Raw genomic sequence first — 15,008 nt, forward strand, 5'->3', positions numbered from 1 at the left:
CACAGAGCCTCCTTCCTGGCACCCCTTCTATGATCATCACCTCTCTCTCTGCCCCCTCGTTAATTGTACCCGACAGACAGTAGTTTCTTAGGTCCACCAAGACCTGATGAGCCACTATAAAATCGGCGCCTAGTATTCCCTTCCCTGCCGGCTCCCAACTTACCTGGGCACACTTCCACTGAGTTTGGAGTGTTCCTAATTGGATGGACAATGGGACAGAGAAAAACCCAGCCTTCTCGTTCCCTGTGAAGCCGACAAGGCTGTAGGGCACCCCATTGGATAGAGGGGATGCTCGGGGATTGTCCGTGTGGACTATGGTGCTGGAGGCACCTGTGTCCAGTAGGTAATTCCCTGCCACATCCTGTACATCCATCCGGACCCAAGGTCGTCCTCACAGCCATATTCTATTGGGCACAGATAAGTGGGCTGTTTCGAGGGTTGTCATAAGGGTCTCGGGGATACGGTTACGGGTGTGCTCTGGCCGGTTGCCATAGCTACCTGTCCGGGTTGTATAGCTTTAGCTTGCATGAACGACATGAAATTTTTCAATGAAAACATCCCTAATCCTGGTTCCCCTGTGGGTGGAGTTGGGGTTATTACTGCAGGAGCCTTCTCCTCAAACTGTTTGTTCGGACTCCTGGTCTTGTAGTGACCAGGCTTCCCACAGCCAGAGCAGAGTGGCTGCTTATCGGGGACTCGGCTGCCCTCCCGTTTCCATTCCCTTCTCCTAGGGGGTGTGGTGCAATTTCATGTACCTTTCCTCTGGAGGGCTTTTCCCCTTCTCCTTCTCCATTGCGGCATGCTAGGGTGAGCTTCCTGATCACCTCGTTCTGCCTAAGATTTGGGTCTTGGGAGTCAAACCAGTTTTCAGCTTTAGCTCTAATTCTGGGTAAACTGTTGGCCACTCGTGTTTTCAGCCAGTGGTCTGTTCCCCCTTTTTATTATTCCTGTCAAGTGCAGCTCCGCAAACTTCCACATAAATGGTCCACAATCGGTCCGTGAACATGTTTGGGGACTCCCCTCCCTGCTCCATTGTCTCCCACGCCCTTACAAATGGGTTACTCCGATTGAGCCCCACAGCCTCTAAACCAGCAGCCTGAGCTGCTGCCACTGTCACAGGTCTCCCGCTTGCTGCGAGGTCACTGCTTTACAAAGATAGGCATCCAGGCTCATCAGCAATAGCCTCAGCTTTTCAGTTTCATCACAATCATTTATGTCAGCTGCCTACTGCCAACCCCCATAAAGTGTATGGAGGGGTCCCCTGTTCTGTTTAACTTTGGGATGTGGGACCCCATTTCCTGTAGAGCTTGCGTCCCACGGGGAATTATGATATCGTTCTCCAGTGGTCCCCTATTTGCCTGTCCCACTGTGGCACCATAGCTGCTGCCTTACTGGGCACATCTGTCCCACGCAGGGCTGCTTCCCCCCTTGTTCCCCTAACTCTGGCACCCCTACCATGATCGGTAACTCCACCTTCGGGTGTGCTACACATGGCAGAGACGCCAACAACCGAGGGTGTTCTCCTGACCCTCCTTGGACCTGTCCTTCCCTGGACACTCCGAACCCCACCTGCCGAGCCGGACACATTACCGGCGCCTCAGGTGGCCGTCTAACCCCCCCCCCTTGCCCATGCTGTATCATCTGCTGTCTGAAGCCCTTCATCTGCTGGGGACCCTCCCAGCCCGATCAGGCAGATCCGTCCCTTTGCCTGAGACAGAGCCTCTTCCAGCTTTTTCATCCTCAGCTGGCCAGGTCTGTGGTCGCTCCCACCCAGCTCACTATATGCTACTGTGTCAGAGCTGCCTGTATATCTTTAAACTTCCCCTCCAGCTCCCTGTACCTTTGGGTACCCTGAGAGTGGAGTTCCTGGAAATTCCTCTCCCCCTCCTTTGCCTCTGTTACCTGGCATTGGAGATATTCCTGAGTGTTACTGTGTGAGTTATCTGCCGAATAAATTGCCTGGCTCCTCATAGAGCCTCTCTTCATTCCTAGCCCTGGCTTCAGCGTCCCCTTCGGATTCCCTAAGCTGGCTTTCCAGCTTATTAATTTTTTCCTCCAATTTTGCCACCTGCTGTGATAGGCACACTAACCAGACTGCCTTCTCTTGGCTTTTATTGTGGCTCGTGCTCTCTGTCCACTGAGCTGCAGCTTCTGCTGTTCAGCTCCAGTGAGCGCTACTGCCCACGGTTTTGTGAGTTTAATTTTCTTGAATACATAGGAAGAAATCCTTTTTCATTTTAGACGTTTCTCTGGTAAATCACAAACTCCAGTCCACCGGAGTCCTGCCACGGTCGCCATTTGTAACAGGGTTTCCTTTACTCCACAACAGGCTGGTATTAGGCGTCAGATAACTGTGGGTGCTTCTCTCCTGCAGGCGTTGAAACCACAACCCGGAAGTGTCGCACTGGGACAACTTCGCAAGAGAGAGGGAACAAGTCTCACTGTTTATACCTAACCAGTGGGGTTGTCCTTATGCCACACCAGTAACCCTGACTGCCGCCTACACCTGTGTGAGTCTCTCTCCTGTGATGGTGAAATGTCACCCAGAAGTGCCCCACTAGTGAACTTAACAAGAGAGAGAGAAAGAGGGACCCCTGTTTATTCCTAACCAGTAGCCTCTCGAGTGAGCGTGTTCGAAGCGCTCAGGCTCCCTTTGGGTCCTCGACTACAGAATCATGTCCCGGCATTTGTGACTCAACTAGAGCGGACAGTGAAAGGAAGGTGAGACCACAACAATGGTAGATTTAAAATTAAACAATTTATTCAAGAAAATTAGGCCTTCCACAACTCAAACTATCAGACAAACACTGGTTATAAAAATACAAGAGACTAAAAGGCATAACAAAAGTTCTTTCTTTTACTTCAACACCCACAAGTATAAACATATATATTCACTCACCCACCCCAAAATAAACTAATTGGGAGTTTCTGTGGGCTGAGAGCGCTTACTCACCGTCCCCAGGAAGAAAAGTCCAGCTGATTTTTCTGCTTGGATTCCCATTCATCTGCACCATCAACGTTGGCCACAATCTACCGGCCACATTGCCCCCAAAAGGCAGCATGGACGGTAGATACCGGGAGATCCCGCTTCTGGGATCTACCCGACTCGCCACGCCTTGTGAGATCTAACGCGATCTCGTGAGACGTCGTGTTCTGAATCCCGCTCATGGGTGGGATCACTATTTTGCAAACCTGCCTATCAGAGTGAGTAGCTCGTCTCAACCTAACGTGCTCGCCCCTGATCTACCTGAGGCATCGGCATCTAACCCCTTCACCTCGGAGATCAGATGGAATAGTACTTGTGGGAATCTCCCAGGGGATCGGAGGCTCCCAGGTGCTTTCCCTCTGGGCAAGGTGGCACTCAGTTACTGCTGGTGCCACCTGGGCACCTTGGCACTGCCAGCCTTGTACCATTGCAGTGCCACCTGGGTGCCAGGCTGGCAGTTTTCCTGGCCGAGGACCGGGCCTGGGGGTGCCCTGCATGAGTGAAGTGGGGTGTGGGGGGCCCAAGGACCTCCTTACAGATGAGTTGGGGCTTTTGGGGGGTGGGTGCGTTCAGGGGTTGCATCAGGGGGGGGCGTGAAATCGGGATGCCATCTACCTGCACTGAGGAGTTCTGGCGAGTGGACTAAATATGGCCTCGACAGGGAGTTTCCTGCTGAGGCCCGAATTGCAACAGAGTTCTGGTAGATAGAGTGATAGATAGCAGAAAACACCTTGCCAAGCGTACTCGCCATGGGACTCTGTTCCAAACTGGTTAGATCACACCCGTTATTTTTTGTGCAGGTTAATCTGTAAGATATAAACGTAGGTCAGCAAGGCTAACATCACTGGGCTAATGTCTACAGATTAGAAGATTCAGAGGTCCATCTTTTAGAAAATCTTACTTCAATAAATTGATGCACGATCAATTGTACAAAGACTAAGGTTGGATACAACTGTGGCTTTATTGCAGTAAGATGTGTGGCCTCCCACAGCAACTGGCGAAATGGCTGCCGAATAGAGGAGACACATATTTATACTCCTCCTACTGGGTGGAGCCAGCAGGAAGGGGCTATCGGCGAACCTATAGTACAGGTCCTACCTTACATCACCTAATCCAGGTGTAACAGTGGTTTACCACAAGTTTGGATTAATTATCCAGCTTTATTAAGTTCACACAAATTATAACAAAACAAACCTACACTCTGCTGCATGGATGACTTGAGAGTAACAATAATTAGGCCACCCAGTAATCCCAAAAGTGCAGCCCACTGAAGTGACAGCCCAGGGCTAAGTGTTGCAAGATGTGAAATGGGGGTTTTGATGTACATTCGTCTGACTCAGGGAATCGAGGATGGAACCAAGCAAGCCAAGCTCAGGTTAGGAATTAATGTTTGCTACTAGGAGCAAAAACATAATTATGAAGGCTGGTTTCCCGAGTCCTAACCATGGTGATGGAGCTTGGCTGACTGAAAAATGGCTCGTGGTCCGATATGTCCGGAATGTGGGTGAGGACACTTGTAAGTTATCCTATGAGATGGTAACCATCTAGCACAGGGGTGGGCAAACTTTTCCGTGCAAGGGCCACATTCAGAAATTCACAATTCACAAAGGGCCGCATAGTATATTAAGTAAAATAATTACTTCACCCGGTTATGATTCTGGGCGCCTCATATAGAACATAGAACAGTACAGCACAGAACAGGCCCTTCGGCCCTCGATGTTGTGCCGAGCAATGATCATCCTACTCAAGTCAACGTATCCACCCTATACCAGTAAGTAACCCAACAGCCCCCCCCCATTAACCTTAAAAAAAAATTTATTAAAAAAAAGAAATTTAAAAAAATTTTTTTTTTTTTTTTTTTTAATGACTTAGAGGGCCGCAGAAATACCTTTGGCGGGCCGCATGCGGCCCGCGGGCCGTAGTTTGCCCACCCCTGATCTAGCACATGCAAAAGAGCTCACGCGAGTGCACTTAAAATTTAAAACTTTTGGTATGGTTTACATAAATCTTTTGGGCGAGGTTAAAATGAATTCCAGCACACGTATTTCAAGCCTTTCCCACCTGCAGCTCCTGTAGGAGAATGGGAAGCAACCTTTCCATGAATTTACAATCAATGCAGCCAGCAAGTGAAGATGGAAGACAAGTTTTGTCTCCATCTTCATTTCATGGCTGCATTGTTTCCAGGAACCAAATTAACTTTCCAACAATTTGTGGAAATTTGTGGTATCAGGGAATTCAGTCGCATGGAGACACAAGAGATGTGGGGATTGTTCTCCACAGAGTCGAGGAGGTTATGGGCAGGACATTAGGAGTTTTGAGTAAGTAAGGAAAGGCCCAGGTCTTCATTGGAGTAGTGTCATTGTTGGACAGCCGCGCTGCTTAAAGATTCCTGACTCAGCATTGCTTCATTTCTTCTGGGACCTCCCACATCTGGCTTTTCCAGAAATGCAGAGTGCAGAATCAATCAGGAAACTCTGTTGAAATAGAGTAGATTCAGGGGAAGACGGGACCTGGTCCCTTTTTACAGCACCGAGACGCCATATGGTAAGTTAAAGGTCCAGCCTCTGAAAGGAATGAATGGGTAGGTGGGTGGGTGAGGTTAAGGGGGTAGGTGGATAGGGTGAGTGAGGTGGGTAAATAGGTAAGTGGCTGAGTATGTCGATTGGTGAGGTGGGCAGATCGGTGAGTGGGCAGGTGGGTGAGTGGGCAGGTAGGTGGGTTAGTGGGCAGGTGGGTCAGGGAGTAGTCAGGTCAGATCAAGCAGGGTAGTCGGGTTGGGGCTAACAGGTCTAGTCAGAGTGTTTGGGTTGGGCCAGGCTGGATTGAGGAGGTAGTTAGTTGGTTGGGAGGGTTTGTCAGGTCAGGAGTATTCATGTGGTCGGGATGAGCAGTCCGGTCAGGTTTGGGGGTAGTTGAACCGGGGCATGAGGGGAGTAGCTGGGGACGTCCGGCTTTAGCCAGGGCAGGGATAGTCACAAAGCTTAGGGGGGTGGTCGGGTGGTAGTGCTCATCCAATTCACTGACCCACATATCTACAGTACCCTCTTCACTCACCTACCCACCTCACCAACCTCACTCACCTTCCTATCTTACCCACCTCACTCACCCACCCACCCAGCCCACTAAGCCACCTCACCCACCTACCCACTCACCCACCCACCCACTTCACTCATCTACACACCTCACCCACCTACCCACTCACCCACCTACCCACCCTATCCACGTACAGTTGAATGATTGGAGGGAACATTGGGGGCTAGTCAGCAAAGGGTAGTCTGGGAATCGGAAGGGGTGCGGTGCTAGTATGTTGATGGGAAGGGGTAGTCGTACGCTGGGTTGGGGGGGAGCAGGGTGGGGAGGTGGGATGGTTGTGCCAGCGTGAGTGATTGCAGAGCTAGTTCTGGAGTTACCCAGACTTTATCTTAATCTGTCTAACATTTCCCCGGAATCATCCAGTTAAGTAGTGAAAAACTGTCCAAAAATTGAGAGTCAGAGACATTCGTGAAGAGTCCAGTGGAGGCAGGAGCAATTCCCAATGGGTTAGCGCATCAGGACCCTGCAGACCCTTGGTCGTACATCTGGGGCGCGATTCTCTGACCCCCACGCCGGGTGAGAAAATCACGGGAGTGCCGGGCAAATCACGCCACTGCCCTGGCGCCCGCACACGATTCTCCCACCCTCCACCCCCCCCCCCCCCCCCCCCCAAAACGGTGTGTCGCCATTTGCGATGGGCCGAGCGGCCTGCCGAATCCGACTGAGTCACACCGGCGCCAACCACACCTGGTCGCTGCCGGCGTGAACAGCGCACGACCGCTGCGTGTGGGGGGTGGAGGGAGAATCGAGCACCAGGGGGGTGCTCAGGAGGGGTCTGGCCCGCGATCAGTGCCCACCGATTGTCAGGTCGGCGTCTCTGAAAGACGCACTCTTTTCCCTCCGCCGCCCCGCAAGATCAATCCTCCATGTCTTGCGGGGCAGCGGAGGAGAAGACGGCAACCACGCATGCGCGGGTGACGTCATTTAGGCGCCGCTGGCCGCGTCATTCAGGTGGCGCCGCTTTGACGCAAGCGTCAAGGCCCGGTGCGTGAGATTGACGCGCCGCCGCTCCTAGCCCCCTGGGAGTGGGAGAATAGGGGGCAAGGAGCGGCCTCCGACGCCGGAGTGAAACACTCCGGTTTTCACTCCGGCGTCGGCACTTTGTCTCCCTTTGGGAGAATCGCGGCCCTGGTCTCCGACAATCCGGTCCAAGGAGAAATTGTTTGCGGTAGTGGAAGGGTCCAAGTTTCTGGAACCCATCTCTTCATTCACCTGAGGAAGGAGCTGAGCTCCGAAAGTTAGTGATTCAAAACAAGCCTGTTGGACTTTGGTGTTGTGAGACTTCTTACTGTGCATTATTTCAGTGTCTTAGTAAGAAGCCACTGAGCGGTGTCTATTCCTTCATTCCACAGGCCACTCGCTTCAAGATACAGAATCTGGAAGTCAGCATTGAAAGCATTTTAAGCCGAGAAAATAAAATGAAGGTCTTGATCCGTACAATGGAGCAGGAAAAACAGACACACTTAAAGACTATAGATCACATGCGCAAGTATTTGCCCCCCGACGCCCTGTCAGATGGGGAGCTTCTGCCAAGGAAGAACTCGGGGCTTTTCTCATCCAGGAAGCCCGAAGCAACGGACGGGGAACTGGACAGCAGCAAAGTGAAAATAGGAAACAATAAGCCATGAGGAGGTTATGAGCAAAACCAAGTGGAGTGCAGCAGTAGGAGCTCAAACGCTGTTCTGATGAGGGAAAGTGCATGTTTTACTGGGCTTCTCAGTCACTGAGCTCCGTGGTGTGTGGCTCAGAGGAAATTGTATGGAGGCCTTTGTAATGTAAGAATGGCAAATTTAGAGAGCGTGGTACCCTAAATGTCCTCTATCTAAAAACAAAAACACTACTTTAACACTCCTTCAGCTGAGTTATTCGGTGTTTAGTACGTTTAGCATCACGGCTGGAGACTGCACAACGATTACAGCTTCTGTTGTATTTCTATTTGTTGTACTTCAGCAACGGGGAGCTACTTGATTGTTAAAATGAAAAAAAAAAACAAGGTGATGGTTCTATGACAATTGTTCTTTTCCTGCCATATTTAGTTACTGGGGCGAGGACGTTAATCAACTTGTTGAAAAATCATGTGGTAAATGTAATTAAAACAAATAAAAAGAATGTATTTTCTCTTCAAGGAACGGCGTGCTTCAAATAGGAAACCTGTTTTAATTGTGCTGCGTTAAAAATAATCAAAGCAGTTCATCTCGTTATGTCCGCCAGTGGTGGGCTGCTATTGAAAAATGGGTCGGTGAGGAGTTTAGCCAGCTCCTCTTTAAACACCAGCGCTTGCAAAGCGCCATCTTCCACTGCTTGCCCGTCGACTGATGTTTGCAGACGCGCCAGTAAATTGGAACCTCTTCTCCATGCTACACAACCAGCTGAACTCAAGACAGAGAATAGTCAGAGGAAATCAAAAATAAATTGGAACTGCCATTTCTCAAATGCAATTGTCATTTCTCCCACCCATTGAGTTCCACAGTGCTTAATTCTCCACTGTGTGTGTTTGTTACCAAATATAAAATGATGCCTGTGTACGATGTAGGTTCGATAAAACAGAGGCTATTTTCTCCTTTTGTGGTTTTTGATGTTGTTTGAAACGTCTTCCAACAGGCTAACCCAAACAAGTTCAAATAAATGAAAAGAACTTCAAACCACTGATTGCAATGAATGAACATGTGTAGAATGGTCCTTTGTTTTCCCACCTATTGCACACCAAAAACAGGTTATATTTTAACGTGAAATTAGTACTCATGGTGTAACTGAATAAACTGATGTCAAGGGCACTCTATGCGAACCTGGGCTGAACGTTACTCAATCTGGAGTTTCCAGAATCATAGAATCTGACAGCACAGCAGAGAGGGCATTCGGCCCTTGCTCCCTGTGCCGGCTCTTTAAGACACCTGCCCAATCCAGCTTTTTGCCCATTACCCTGCAATTTCTTCGAGGGGTAATTTGCACAGTGCATAATTTGTGAACCTGTCTCATGATGGGCAGCACGGTGGCACAGTGGTTAGCACACATGCTTCACAGCCCCAGGGTCCCAGGTTCGATTCCCGGCTTGGGTCGCTGTCTGTGCGGAGTCTGCGCGTTCTCCCCGTGTCTGCGTGGGTTTCCTCCGGGTGCTCCAGTTTCCTCCCACAGTCCAAGGATGTGCAGGTTAGGTGGATTGGTCATGCTAAATTGCCCTTAGTGTCCAAAAAAAAGGTTAGGTGGGTTACAGGGATAGAGTGGAAGTGTGGGGTTAAATAGGGTGCTCTTTCCAAGGGCCGGTGCAGACTCGATGGGCCAAATGTCCTCCTTCTGCCCTGTAAATTCTATGGAAAACTATGATGCAAGAACCCTCTTGTCGGAGTAACAAGGAAGTTGGAAAGGACTGAGCACAATGCAGGCTGCTTCAGTTCAGATAGTGAAGATTAATCCTCAAGTCACAGGGTTCCACATAACATATAAGAACTGGGAGCAAGAGGTAGGCAATTCAACCCTTCGAGTCTGTGCCGCCATTCAATACAATCATGGCTGATCTCAGCTTGACCTCATCATCATCTCCCTGCCTGCTCCCCATAACCCTCCATCCCATTACTACCGTATATACTGGCGTAACATGCGACTTTTGAGCACCTAATTTGAAGCCTAAATTTCGGAGGTCGCATGATACGCGAGGTACAAAAATCGCGGGTGTGAAATGCTGGCCAAGATAAGTCACATAGCATCCAGCTGGCTTTACTAGCGCCGTTCAGCCACTTGCCGTTTCCATTCTTAAAAAAATGAATGGAAACGTCAAGTGGCTGAACATCTTCCCATCAGAATGCTGTGGTCAAAATCTGAAGAGTAGTATTCTGATGGGAAGAGTGGATTCTGCTGTGAAAGCTGTTTGCGATTCGAACAGCTTTCCAGCTGGCTTTACTAGCGTCGTTCAGCCACTTGCCGTTTCCATTCATAAAAACATGAATGGAAACGTCAAGTGGCTGAACATCTTCCCATCAGAATACTACTCTTCAGATTTTGACCACAGCATTCTGATGGGAAGATGGTCAGCCAATTGACGTTTCCATTCATGTTTTTATGAATGGAAACGGCAAGTGGCTGAACGACGCTAGTAAAGCCAGCTGGACAGCTGTTCGAATCGCGAACAGGTTTCACAGCAGAAACCACTCTTCCCATCTTCCCATCAGAATACTACTCTTCAGATTTCAAAAAAAGTGACTCGCATGATACATGAGGTATACCATAAAATCATGTTTTGGGGACGAAAATTTAGGGGTCGCATGATACGCGAGATCGAAGGATACGCGAGTATATACGGTAATTAAAAACCTGTCTATCTCCTCCTTAAATTTGTTTAGTGTTTCAGCACTCCGAGGTAAAGAATTCCACAGATTCACAGCCCTTTGAGTGAAGTAATTCCTCCTCATTTCTGCTTTATCTCTGCCACCCCTTAGTCTAAATCTATGGCCTCTCGTTTTAGAATGTCCAACAAGGGAGAAACATACGCACTATGTCTGTCAATCCCATTTAGCACTTTATACACTTTAATTAGATCTTCTCTCATTCTTCTAAACTCCAGCGAGTAGAGACCTAAACTGCTCAATCTCTCATCATAAGACATCCCTGGAATTAATCTAGTGAACACAACTCTTCAATCCACAAATGATGCATTTTCACAGAAGTGGGAACCATATACCACTGTAAAATAAACCATTTAAAACACTGCTTCACAGGTCTTTTGGTCAATGATTGGCGTACTTCTCCCAATTCAAAGTAATTTTTGTTTTGTGAGAGGAAATGGGGAGAACTTGATTCCATTGGCAGGAAGTTCAGAAATCAGAGGACACAGATTTAAACTTTTTTTGAAACTGCTAAAGCTTGCACGTGACGTTGAAGAAGTTTCAATTTAAGTTTCTGTCTCCATACACATAGGTCACATGAGTTCGTCTCCGGCCGGACACATTGTGAGTTTGTATGCTTGTCTCCATAGACAGGCAGATTCCATAGGAGGTCACATCCTTTTCGACAAACTGCTCTATTTTATCTTGAATCAAAGGAGGCAGTTTAAAACATAGCCATCTTTTGTTATAGATCACACTGATCCAGAGAAAGAAACAGGAGAGATATTATTAATAGGAATTAGTTAGTTCAAAGATTTATTCTGTGAATTAGAATATGCAGTAAAATTAAGAATAGTTTAGTGGAGGATCTATAGCTCAAACCTGAAACAAATGGATCAACTGGAACTGACTGAATTTGTTTTCTGCTACCATGAAGAACGTAATATTTGAGGTTGAGGAAGCAAAAAAAACATGCCAAAATAGAAGATGAGTTCACTTCAAGTGAAGACAATGGTTGACAGAGTTATACATACCATCTTAGAGATGCTGAAAGTTGGCTCGATAAAGTTCACTGTCAGCAGAGGAATGCGTGGAAGTAGCATGGGTATTTCTGTAACTGTCACATCATGCCAGTAAAGATAATTGGGCAGTGGAGACTGTGTTTCTTTAAAAAAGAAATCAACTTGGGCAATGGACACTGTATCCTCACAAAATGGACTCCAAAATGTCAGGTGACTTATGTTCTTGTTCCTGGACAGACGGATCTGGGAAGTTGTTTCAGATGAAAATGTTTGGTGGGTGCCAGTTGACGACATCTCACCATTTCAGTGGGAAAGATATAAAGGACAATGACCACTAGACTTGTCAGCCCCATGGAGATGGGATGTCAAATGAAGTCTTTCAGTGAGCTAATCAAAACTCAAAACGTTAATGGGATATCAACCATCCACCATTGTGTATCTATCAAAGCGGTTACAACCCATTGTGTGGACGACTGATATTGCTATTACACGACCAGACTGGCTGGAAAGTGGACAATACCTTACTATAATAATCTTATTAGTGTCCAAGTAGGCTTACATTAACACTGCAATGAAGTTACTGTGAAAATCCCCCAGTCGCCACATTCCGGCACCTATCGGGTACACTGTGGGAGAACTCAGAATGTTCAATTCACCTAACAAACAGGTCTTTTTGGGCTTCTGGGTGGAAACCAGAGCACCCAGAGGAAACCCACGCAGACACGGGTAGAACGTGCAGACTCAGCTCCGCACAGACAGTGACCCAAGCCGGGAATTGAACCTGGGACCCTGCCACTGTGAAGCAACAGTACTAGCCACTGTGCTAACATGCCGCCCATATTAATCCAGAAGGAAGCCAACCTTTAGCTCTGGGACCAACACCACAGAGGGAGAAATCACCCAGCTAAAAGCAGTCGTCTCAGGAAGTGAAAAGGGGCACAATAGGATCCCGGCCACAAATTCTGAAATAGCCAGAAAATACCGACCTCCATTTGCCTTTAAGGACCAGAAGAGAATCCTTCAGGCCAGCAACAGTTTTGCAACCTCCGTTTCAGGACTGGTTGAGCAAGTGATTTGTTTCTTGTTATTCTGTAATCTATGTTCATGTTACTTCTCCAGAAATCATCTACTCCTGTGTGTGTTACTGCGTGTTTGCGGAGTGAGTGTATGTTGTGTGCATTTTCAGTGTTCCAAAATAAACATTTATCCTGTTTTTGATTTAAATTTACACAAACATCTGTTTGTATCTGTTCTTTAATGTCACAGCACTCAAAAGGGTTAAAACACCTCAGAGATCTTGATGCATCTTGTTGCAGTCAGTCAAGAGGCAAGAAAAGGGGAAATTATTCCAGATCGCTCCTCATTCATAACATGCTTCTTGGAGGCCTGATCCTGCGTTGTGCACAATATTAGCTTTCAGTTTGACAGCTGTTCCTGGACCCCCTCCAGCCCATCCGATTATTAGCTGAAGGTGCCACACTGGTCCAACAACAGGAACAGTTCAGGGTTCTGAGAATACTCCAAGACCAACTAGTGAACTCTGATGCATGAGTCCTCTTTGAACGGGCCCACCAGATCATTGTGGGCAGCACGGTAGCATTGTGGATAGCACAATTACTTCACAGCTCCAGGGTCCCAAGTTCAATTCTGGCTTGGGTCACTGTGCGGAGTCAGCACATCCTCCCCGTGTGATGTACCATCAATTGGACGCGAGACACGATGAAGATCCAAAATGTGGCTTTAATCAGCTAGTTGTTAGCCCGGTGGTCGACTACAGAGAAAGGCCGACCGCCGGGAAACCTGGGAACTTATACCCCGCCTCGGAGGTGGGGTCTACTAGCCTCTCGACCAATTGGTGAGCAGTCACATGACTAGTCCCAGCCAATCAGACGAGAGGCACAGCCAGAGCCAATGGGAAACCAATGCTCTGCACCAATGGCAGTGCTCCCACTCATATCACCACATTCACCCCTTGTGGAGAAAGAAGGCGGGGTGGGGGGTGTAAGGGGAAGAGAGAGAGAGGGGGGTTCCGAGGACTGGTGGTATGAATAGAAACAATTGAGAAGATGTGGGCTGCCCACTGGCTCGTGGCAAAATAAACAATACTAAATACTACATTAGGATGCAAAAAGAATTACAATAGAGTCCAATAAAGTCCCATGGTTGCATCAGGTGGTCACGATCAGCTTGTCGGGTGCCCGTGGTGTTCTGGAGGACCGTCGCAGTGGAGCCGGTGACGTCGGGCCGATGGTCGCCCCTGCCTCCGGGAGCGTCGGTCGTAGATGTGTCTCCGTACCCCGGGCCGATGGTGGAGACGCTGTAATCGGGGAAGAGGGGGTATATGCGCTGGGTCGTGGGGGTGTGGGGGGCGCTGGGGGGAATTGGGGTTGGGGGGGTGTTGATGGAAGAGGAGAAGGCCGCACGCCGGCGGGTGCCAGGTCCCAGAGCGAGACCGTATCCTGTCGACCGTCGGGATACTCCACGTACGCATACTGCAGGTTGGCGTGGAGTAACTGGTCTCGCTCAACCAACGGGTCGGACTTGTGCACCCGCACATGCTTCCGGAGTAAGATGGGCCCGGGGGCGGCCAGCCAGGTCGGGAGAGGGGATCCTGAGGACGACTTCCTGGGGAAAACCAGAAGACGTTAATGAGGTGTTTGATTAGTGGTAGTACAGAGGAGAGACCGGATTGAGTGAAGGGCGTCGGGAATGACCTCTTGCCAATGGGGGATAGGGAGATCTCTGGACCGTAAGGCCAGCAGGATGGTCTTCCAAATGGTGCCATTCTCCCGCTCGACCTGACCGTTACCCCGGGGGTTATAACTGGTCATCCTGCTAGAGGCTGAGCAGGAATTGACACAGTTTGTCACTCATAAAGGAGGACCCCTGATCGCTGTGGATGTACGCAGGGTAACTGAACAGGGAGAAGATGGATAGGAGGGCCTTTAGGACGGTTGTTGTAGTCATGTCGGGACAGGGAATGGCGAAAGGGAAGCGGGAGTACTCATCAATAACACTCAAGAAATATGTGTTGTGGTTGTTGGAGGGGAGGGGACCCTTGAAGTCTATACTGAGACGTTCAAAGGGGTGGGATGCCTTGATCAGCTGCGCTCGTTCGGGGCGGTAGAAGTGCGGTTTGCACTCGGCGCAGACGTGGCAGTCCCTAGTGACGGTCCTGACTTCCTCAACTGAGTAGGGTAGGTTGCGGGTCTTAATAAAATGGTAAAAACGGGTGACCCCTGGATGGCAGAGGTCCGTGTGGAGGGAGCGGAGGCGGTCAATCTGCACGCTGGCGCAGGTACCGCGGGATAGGGCATCGGAAGGCTCGTTGAGCTTCCCAGGACGATACAAGATATCGTAGTTGTACGTGGACAACTCGATCCGCTACCGCAAGGTCTTGTCGTTCTTGATCTTGCCCCTCTGTGAATTGTCGCCCATGAAAGCTACTGACCGTTGGTCTGTGAGGAGGGTAAACCTCCTGCCGGCCAGATAATGCCTCCAATATCGCACAGCTTCGACTATGGCCTGTGCCTCCTTTTCCACCGAGGAGTGGCAGATTTCGGAAGCGTGGAGGGTTCGTGAAAAGAAGGC

At 49.1% G+C, this 15,008-nt stretch overlaps 1 protein-coding gene across 5 annotated transcripts in view; it reads left to right on the forward strand.

The window, feature by feature from the left end:
- tbc1d4 (TBC1 domain family, member 4) overlaps positions 1-8,738 on the forward strand; it is a 300,791-nt gene extending 292,053 nt beyond the window's left edge. For 4 of the 5 annotated variants that reach the window (XM_038818403.1, XM_038818405.1, XM_038818406.1 and 1 more), the window contains one exon: positions 7,432-8,738. In XM_038818403.1, coding sequence (XP_038674331.1) covers positions 7,432-7,707 — 276 coding nt within the window. In that variant the 3' untranslated portion in view covers positions 7,708-8,738. The remainder of the gene's footprint in view (positions 1-7,431) is intronic. The other variant, XM_038818404.1, reaches the window with a different exon arrangement.
- The last annotated feature ends 6,270 nt before the right edge of the window (positions 8,739-15,008 follow it).

This window comes from Scyliorhinus canicula, chromosome 14, assembly GCF_902713615.1.
Source record: "Scyliorhinus canicula chromosome 14, sScyCan1.1, whole genome shotgun sequence".
NCBI lineage: Eukaryota > Metazoa > Chordata > Chondrichthyes > Carcharhiniformes > Scyliorhinidae > Scyliorhinus > Scyliorhinus canicula.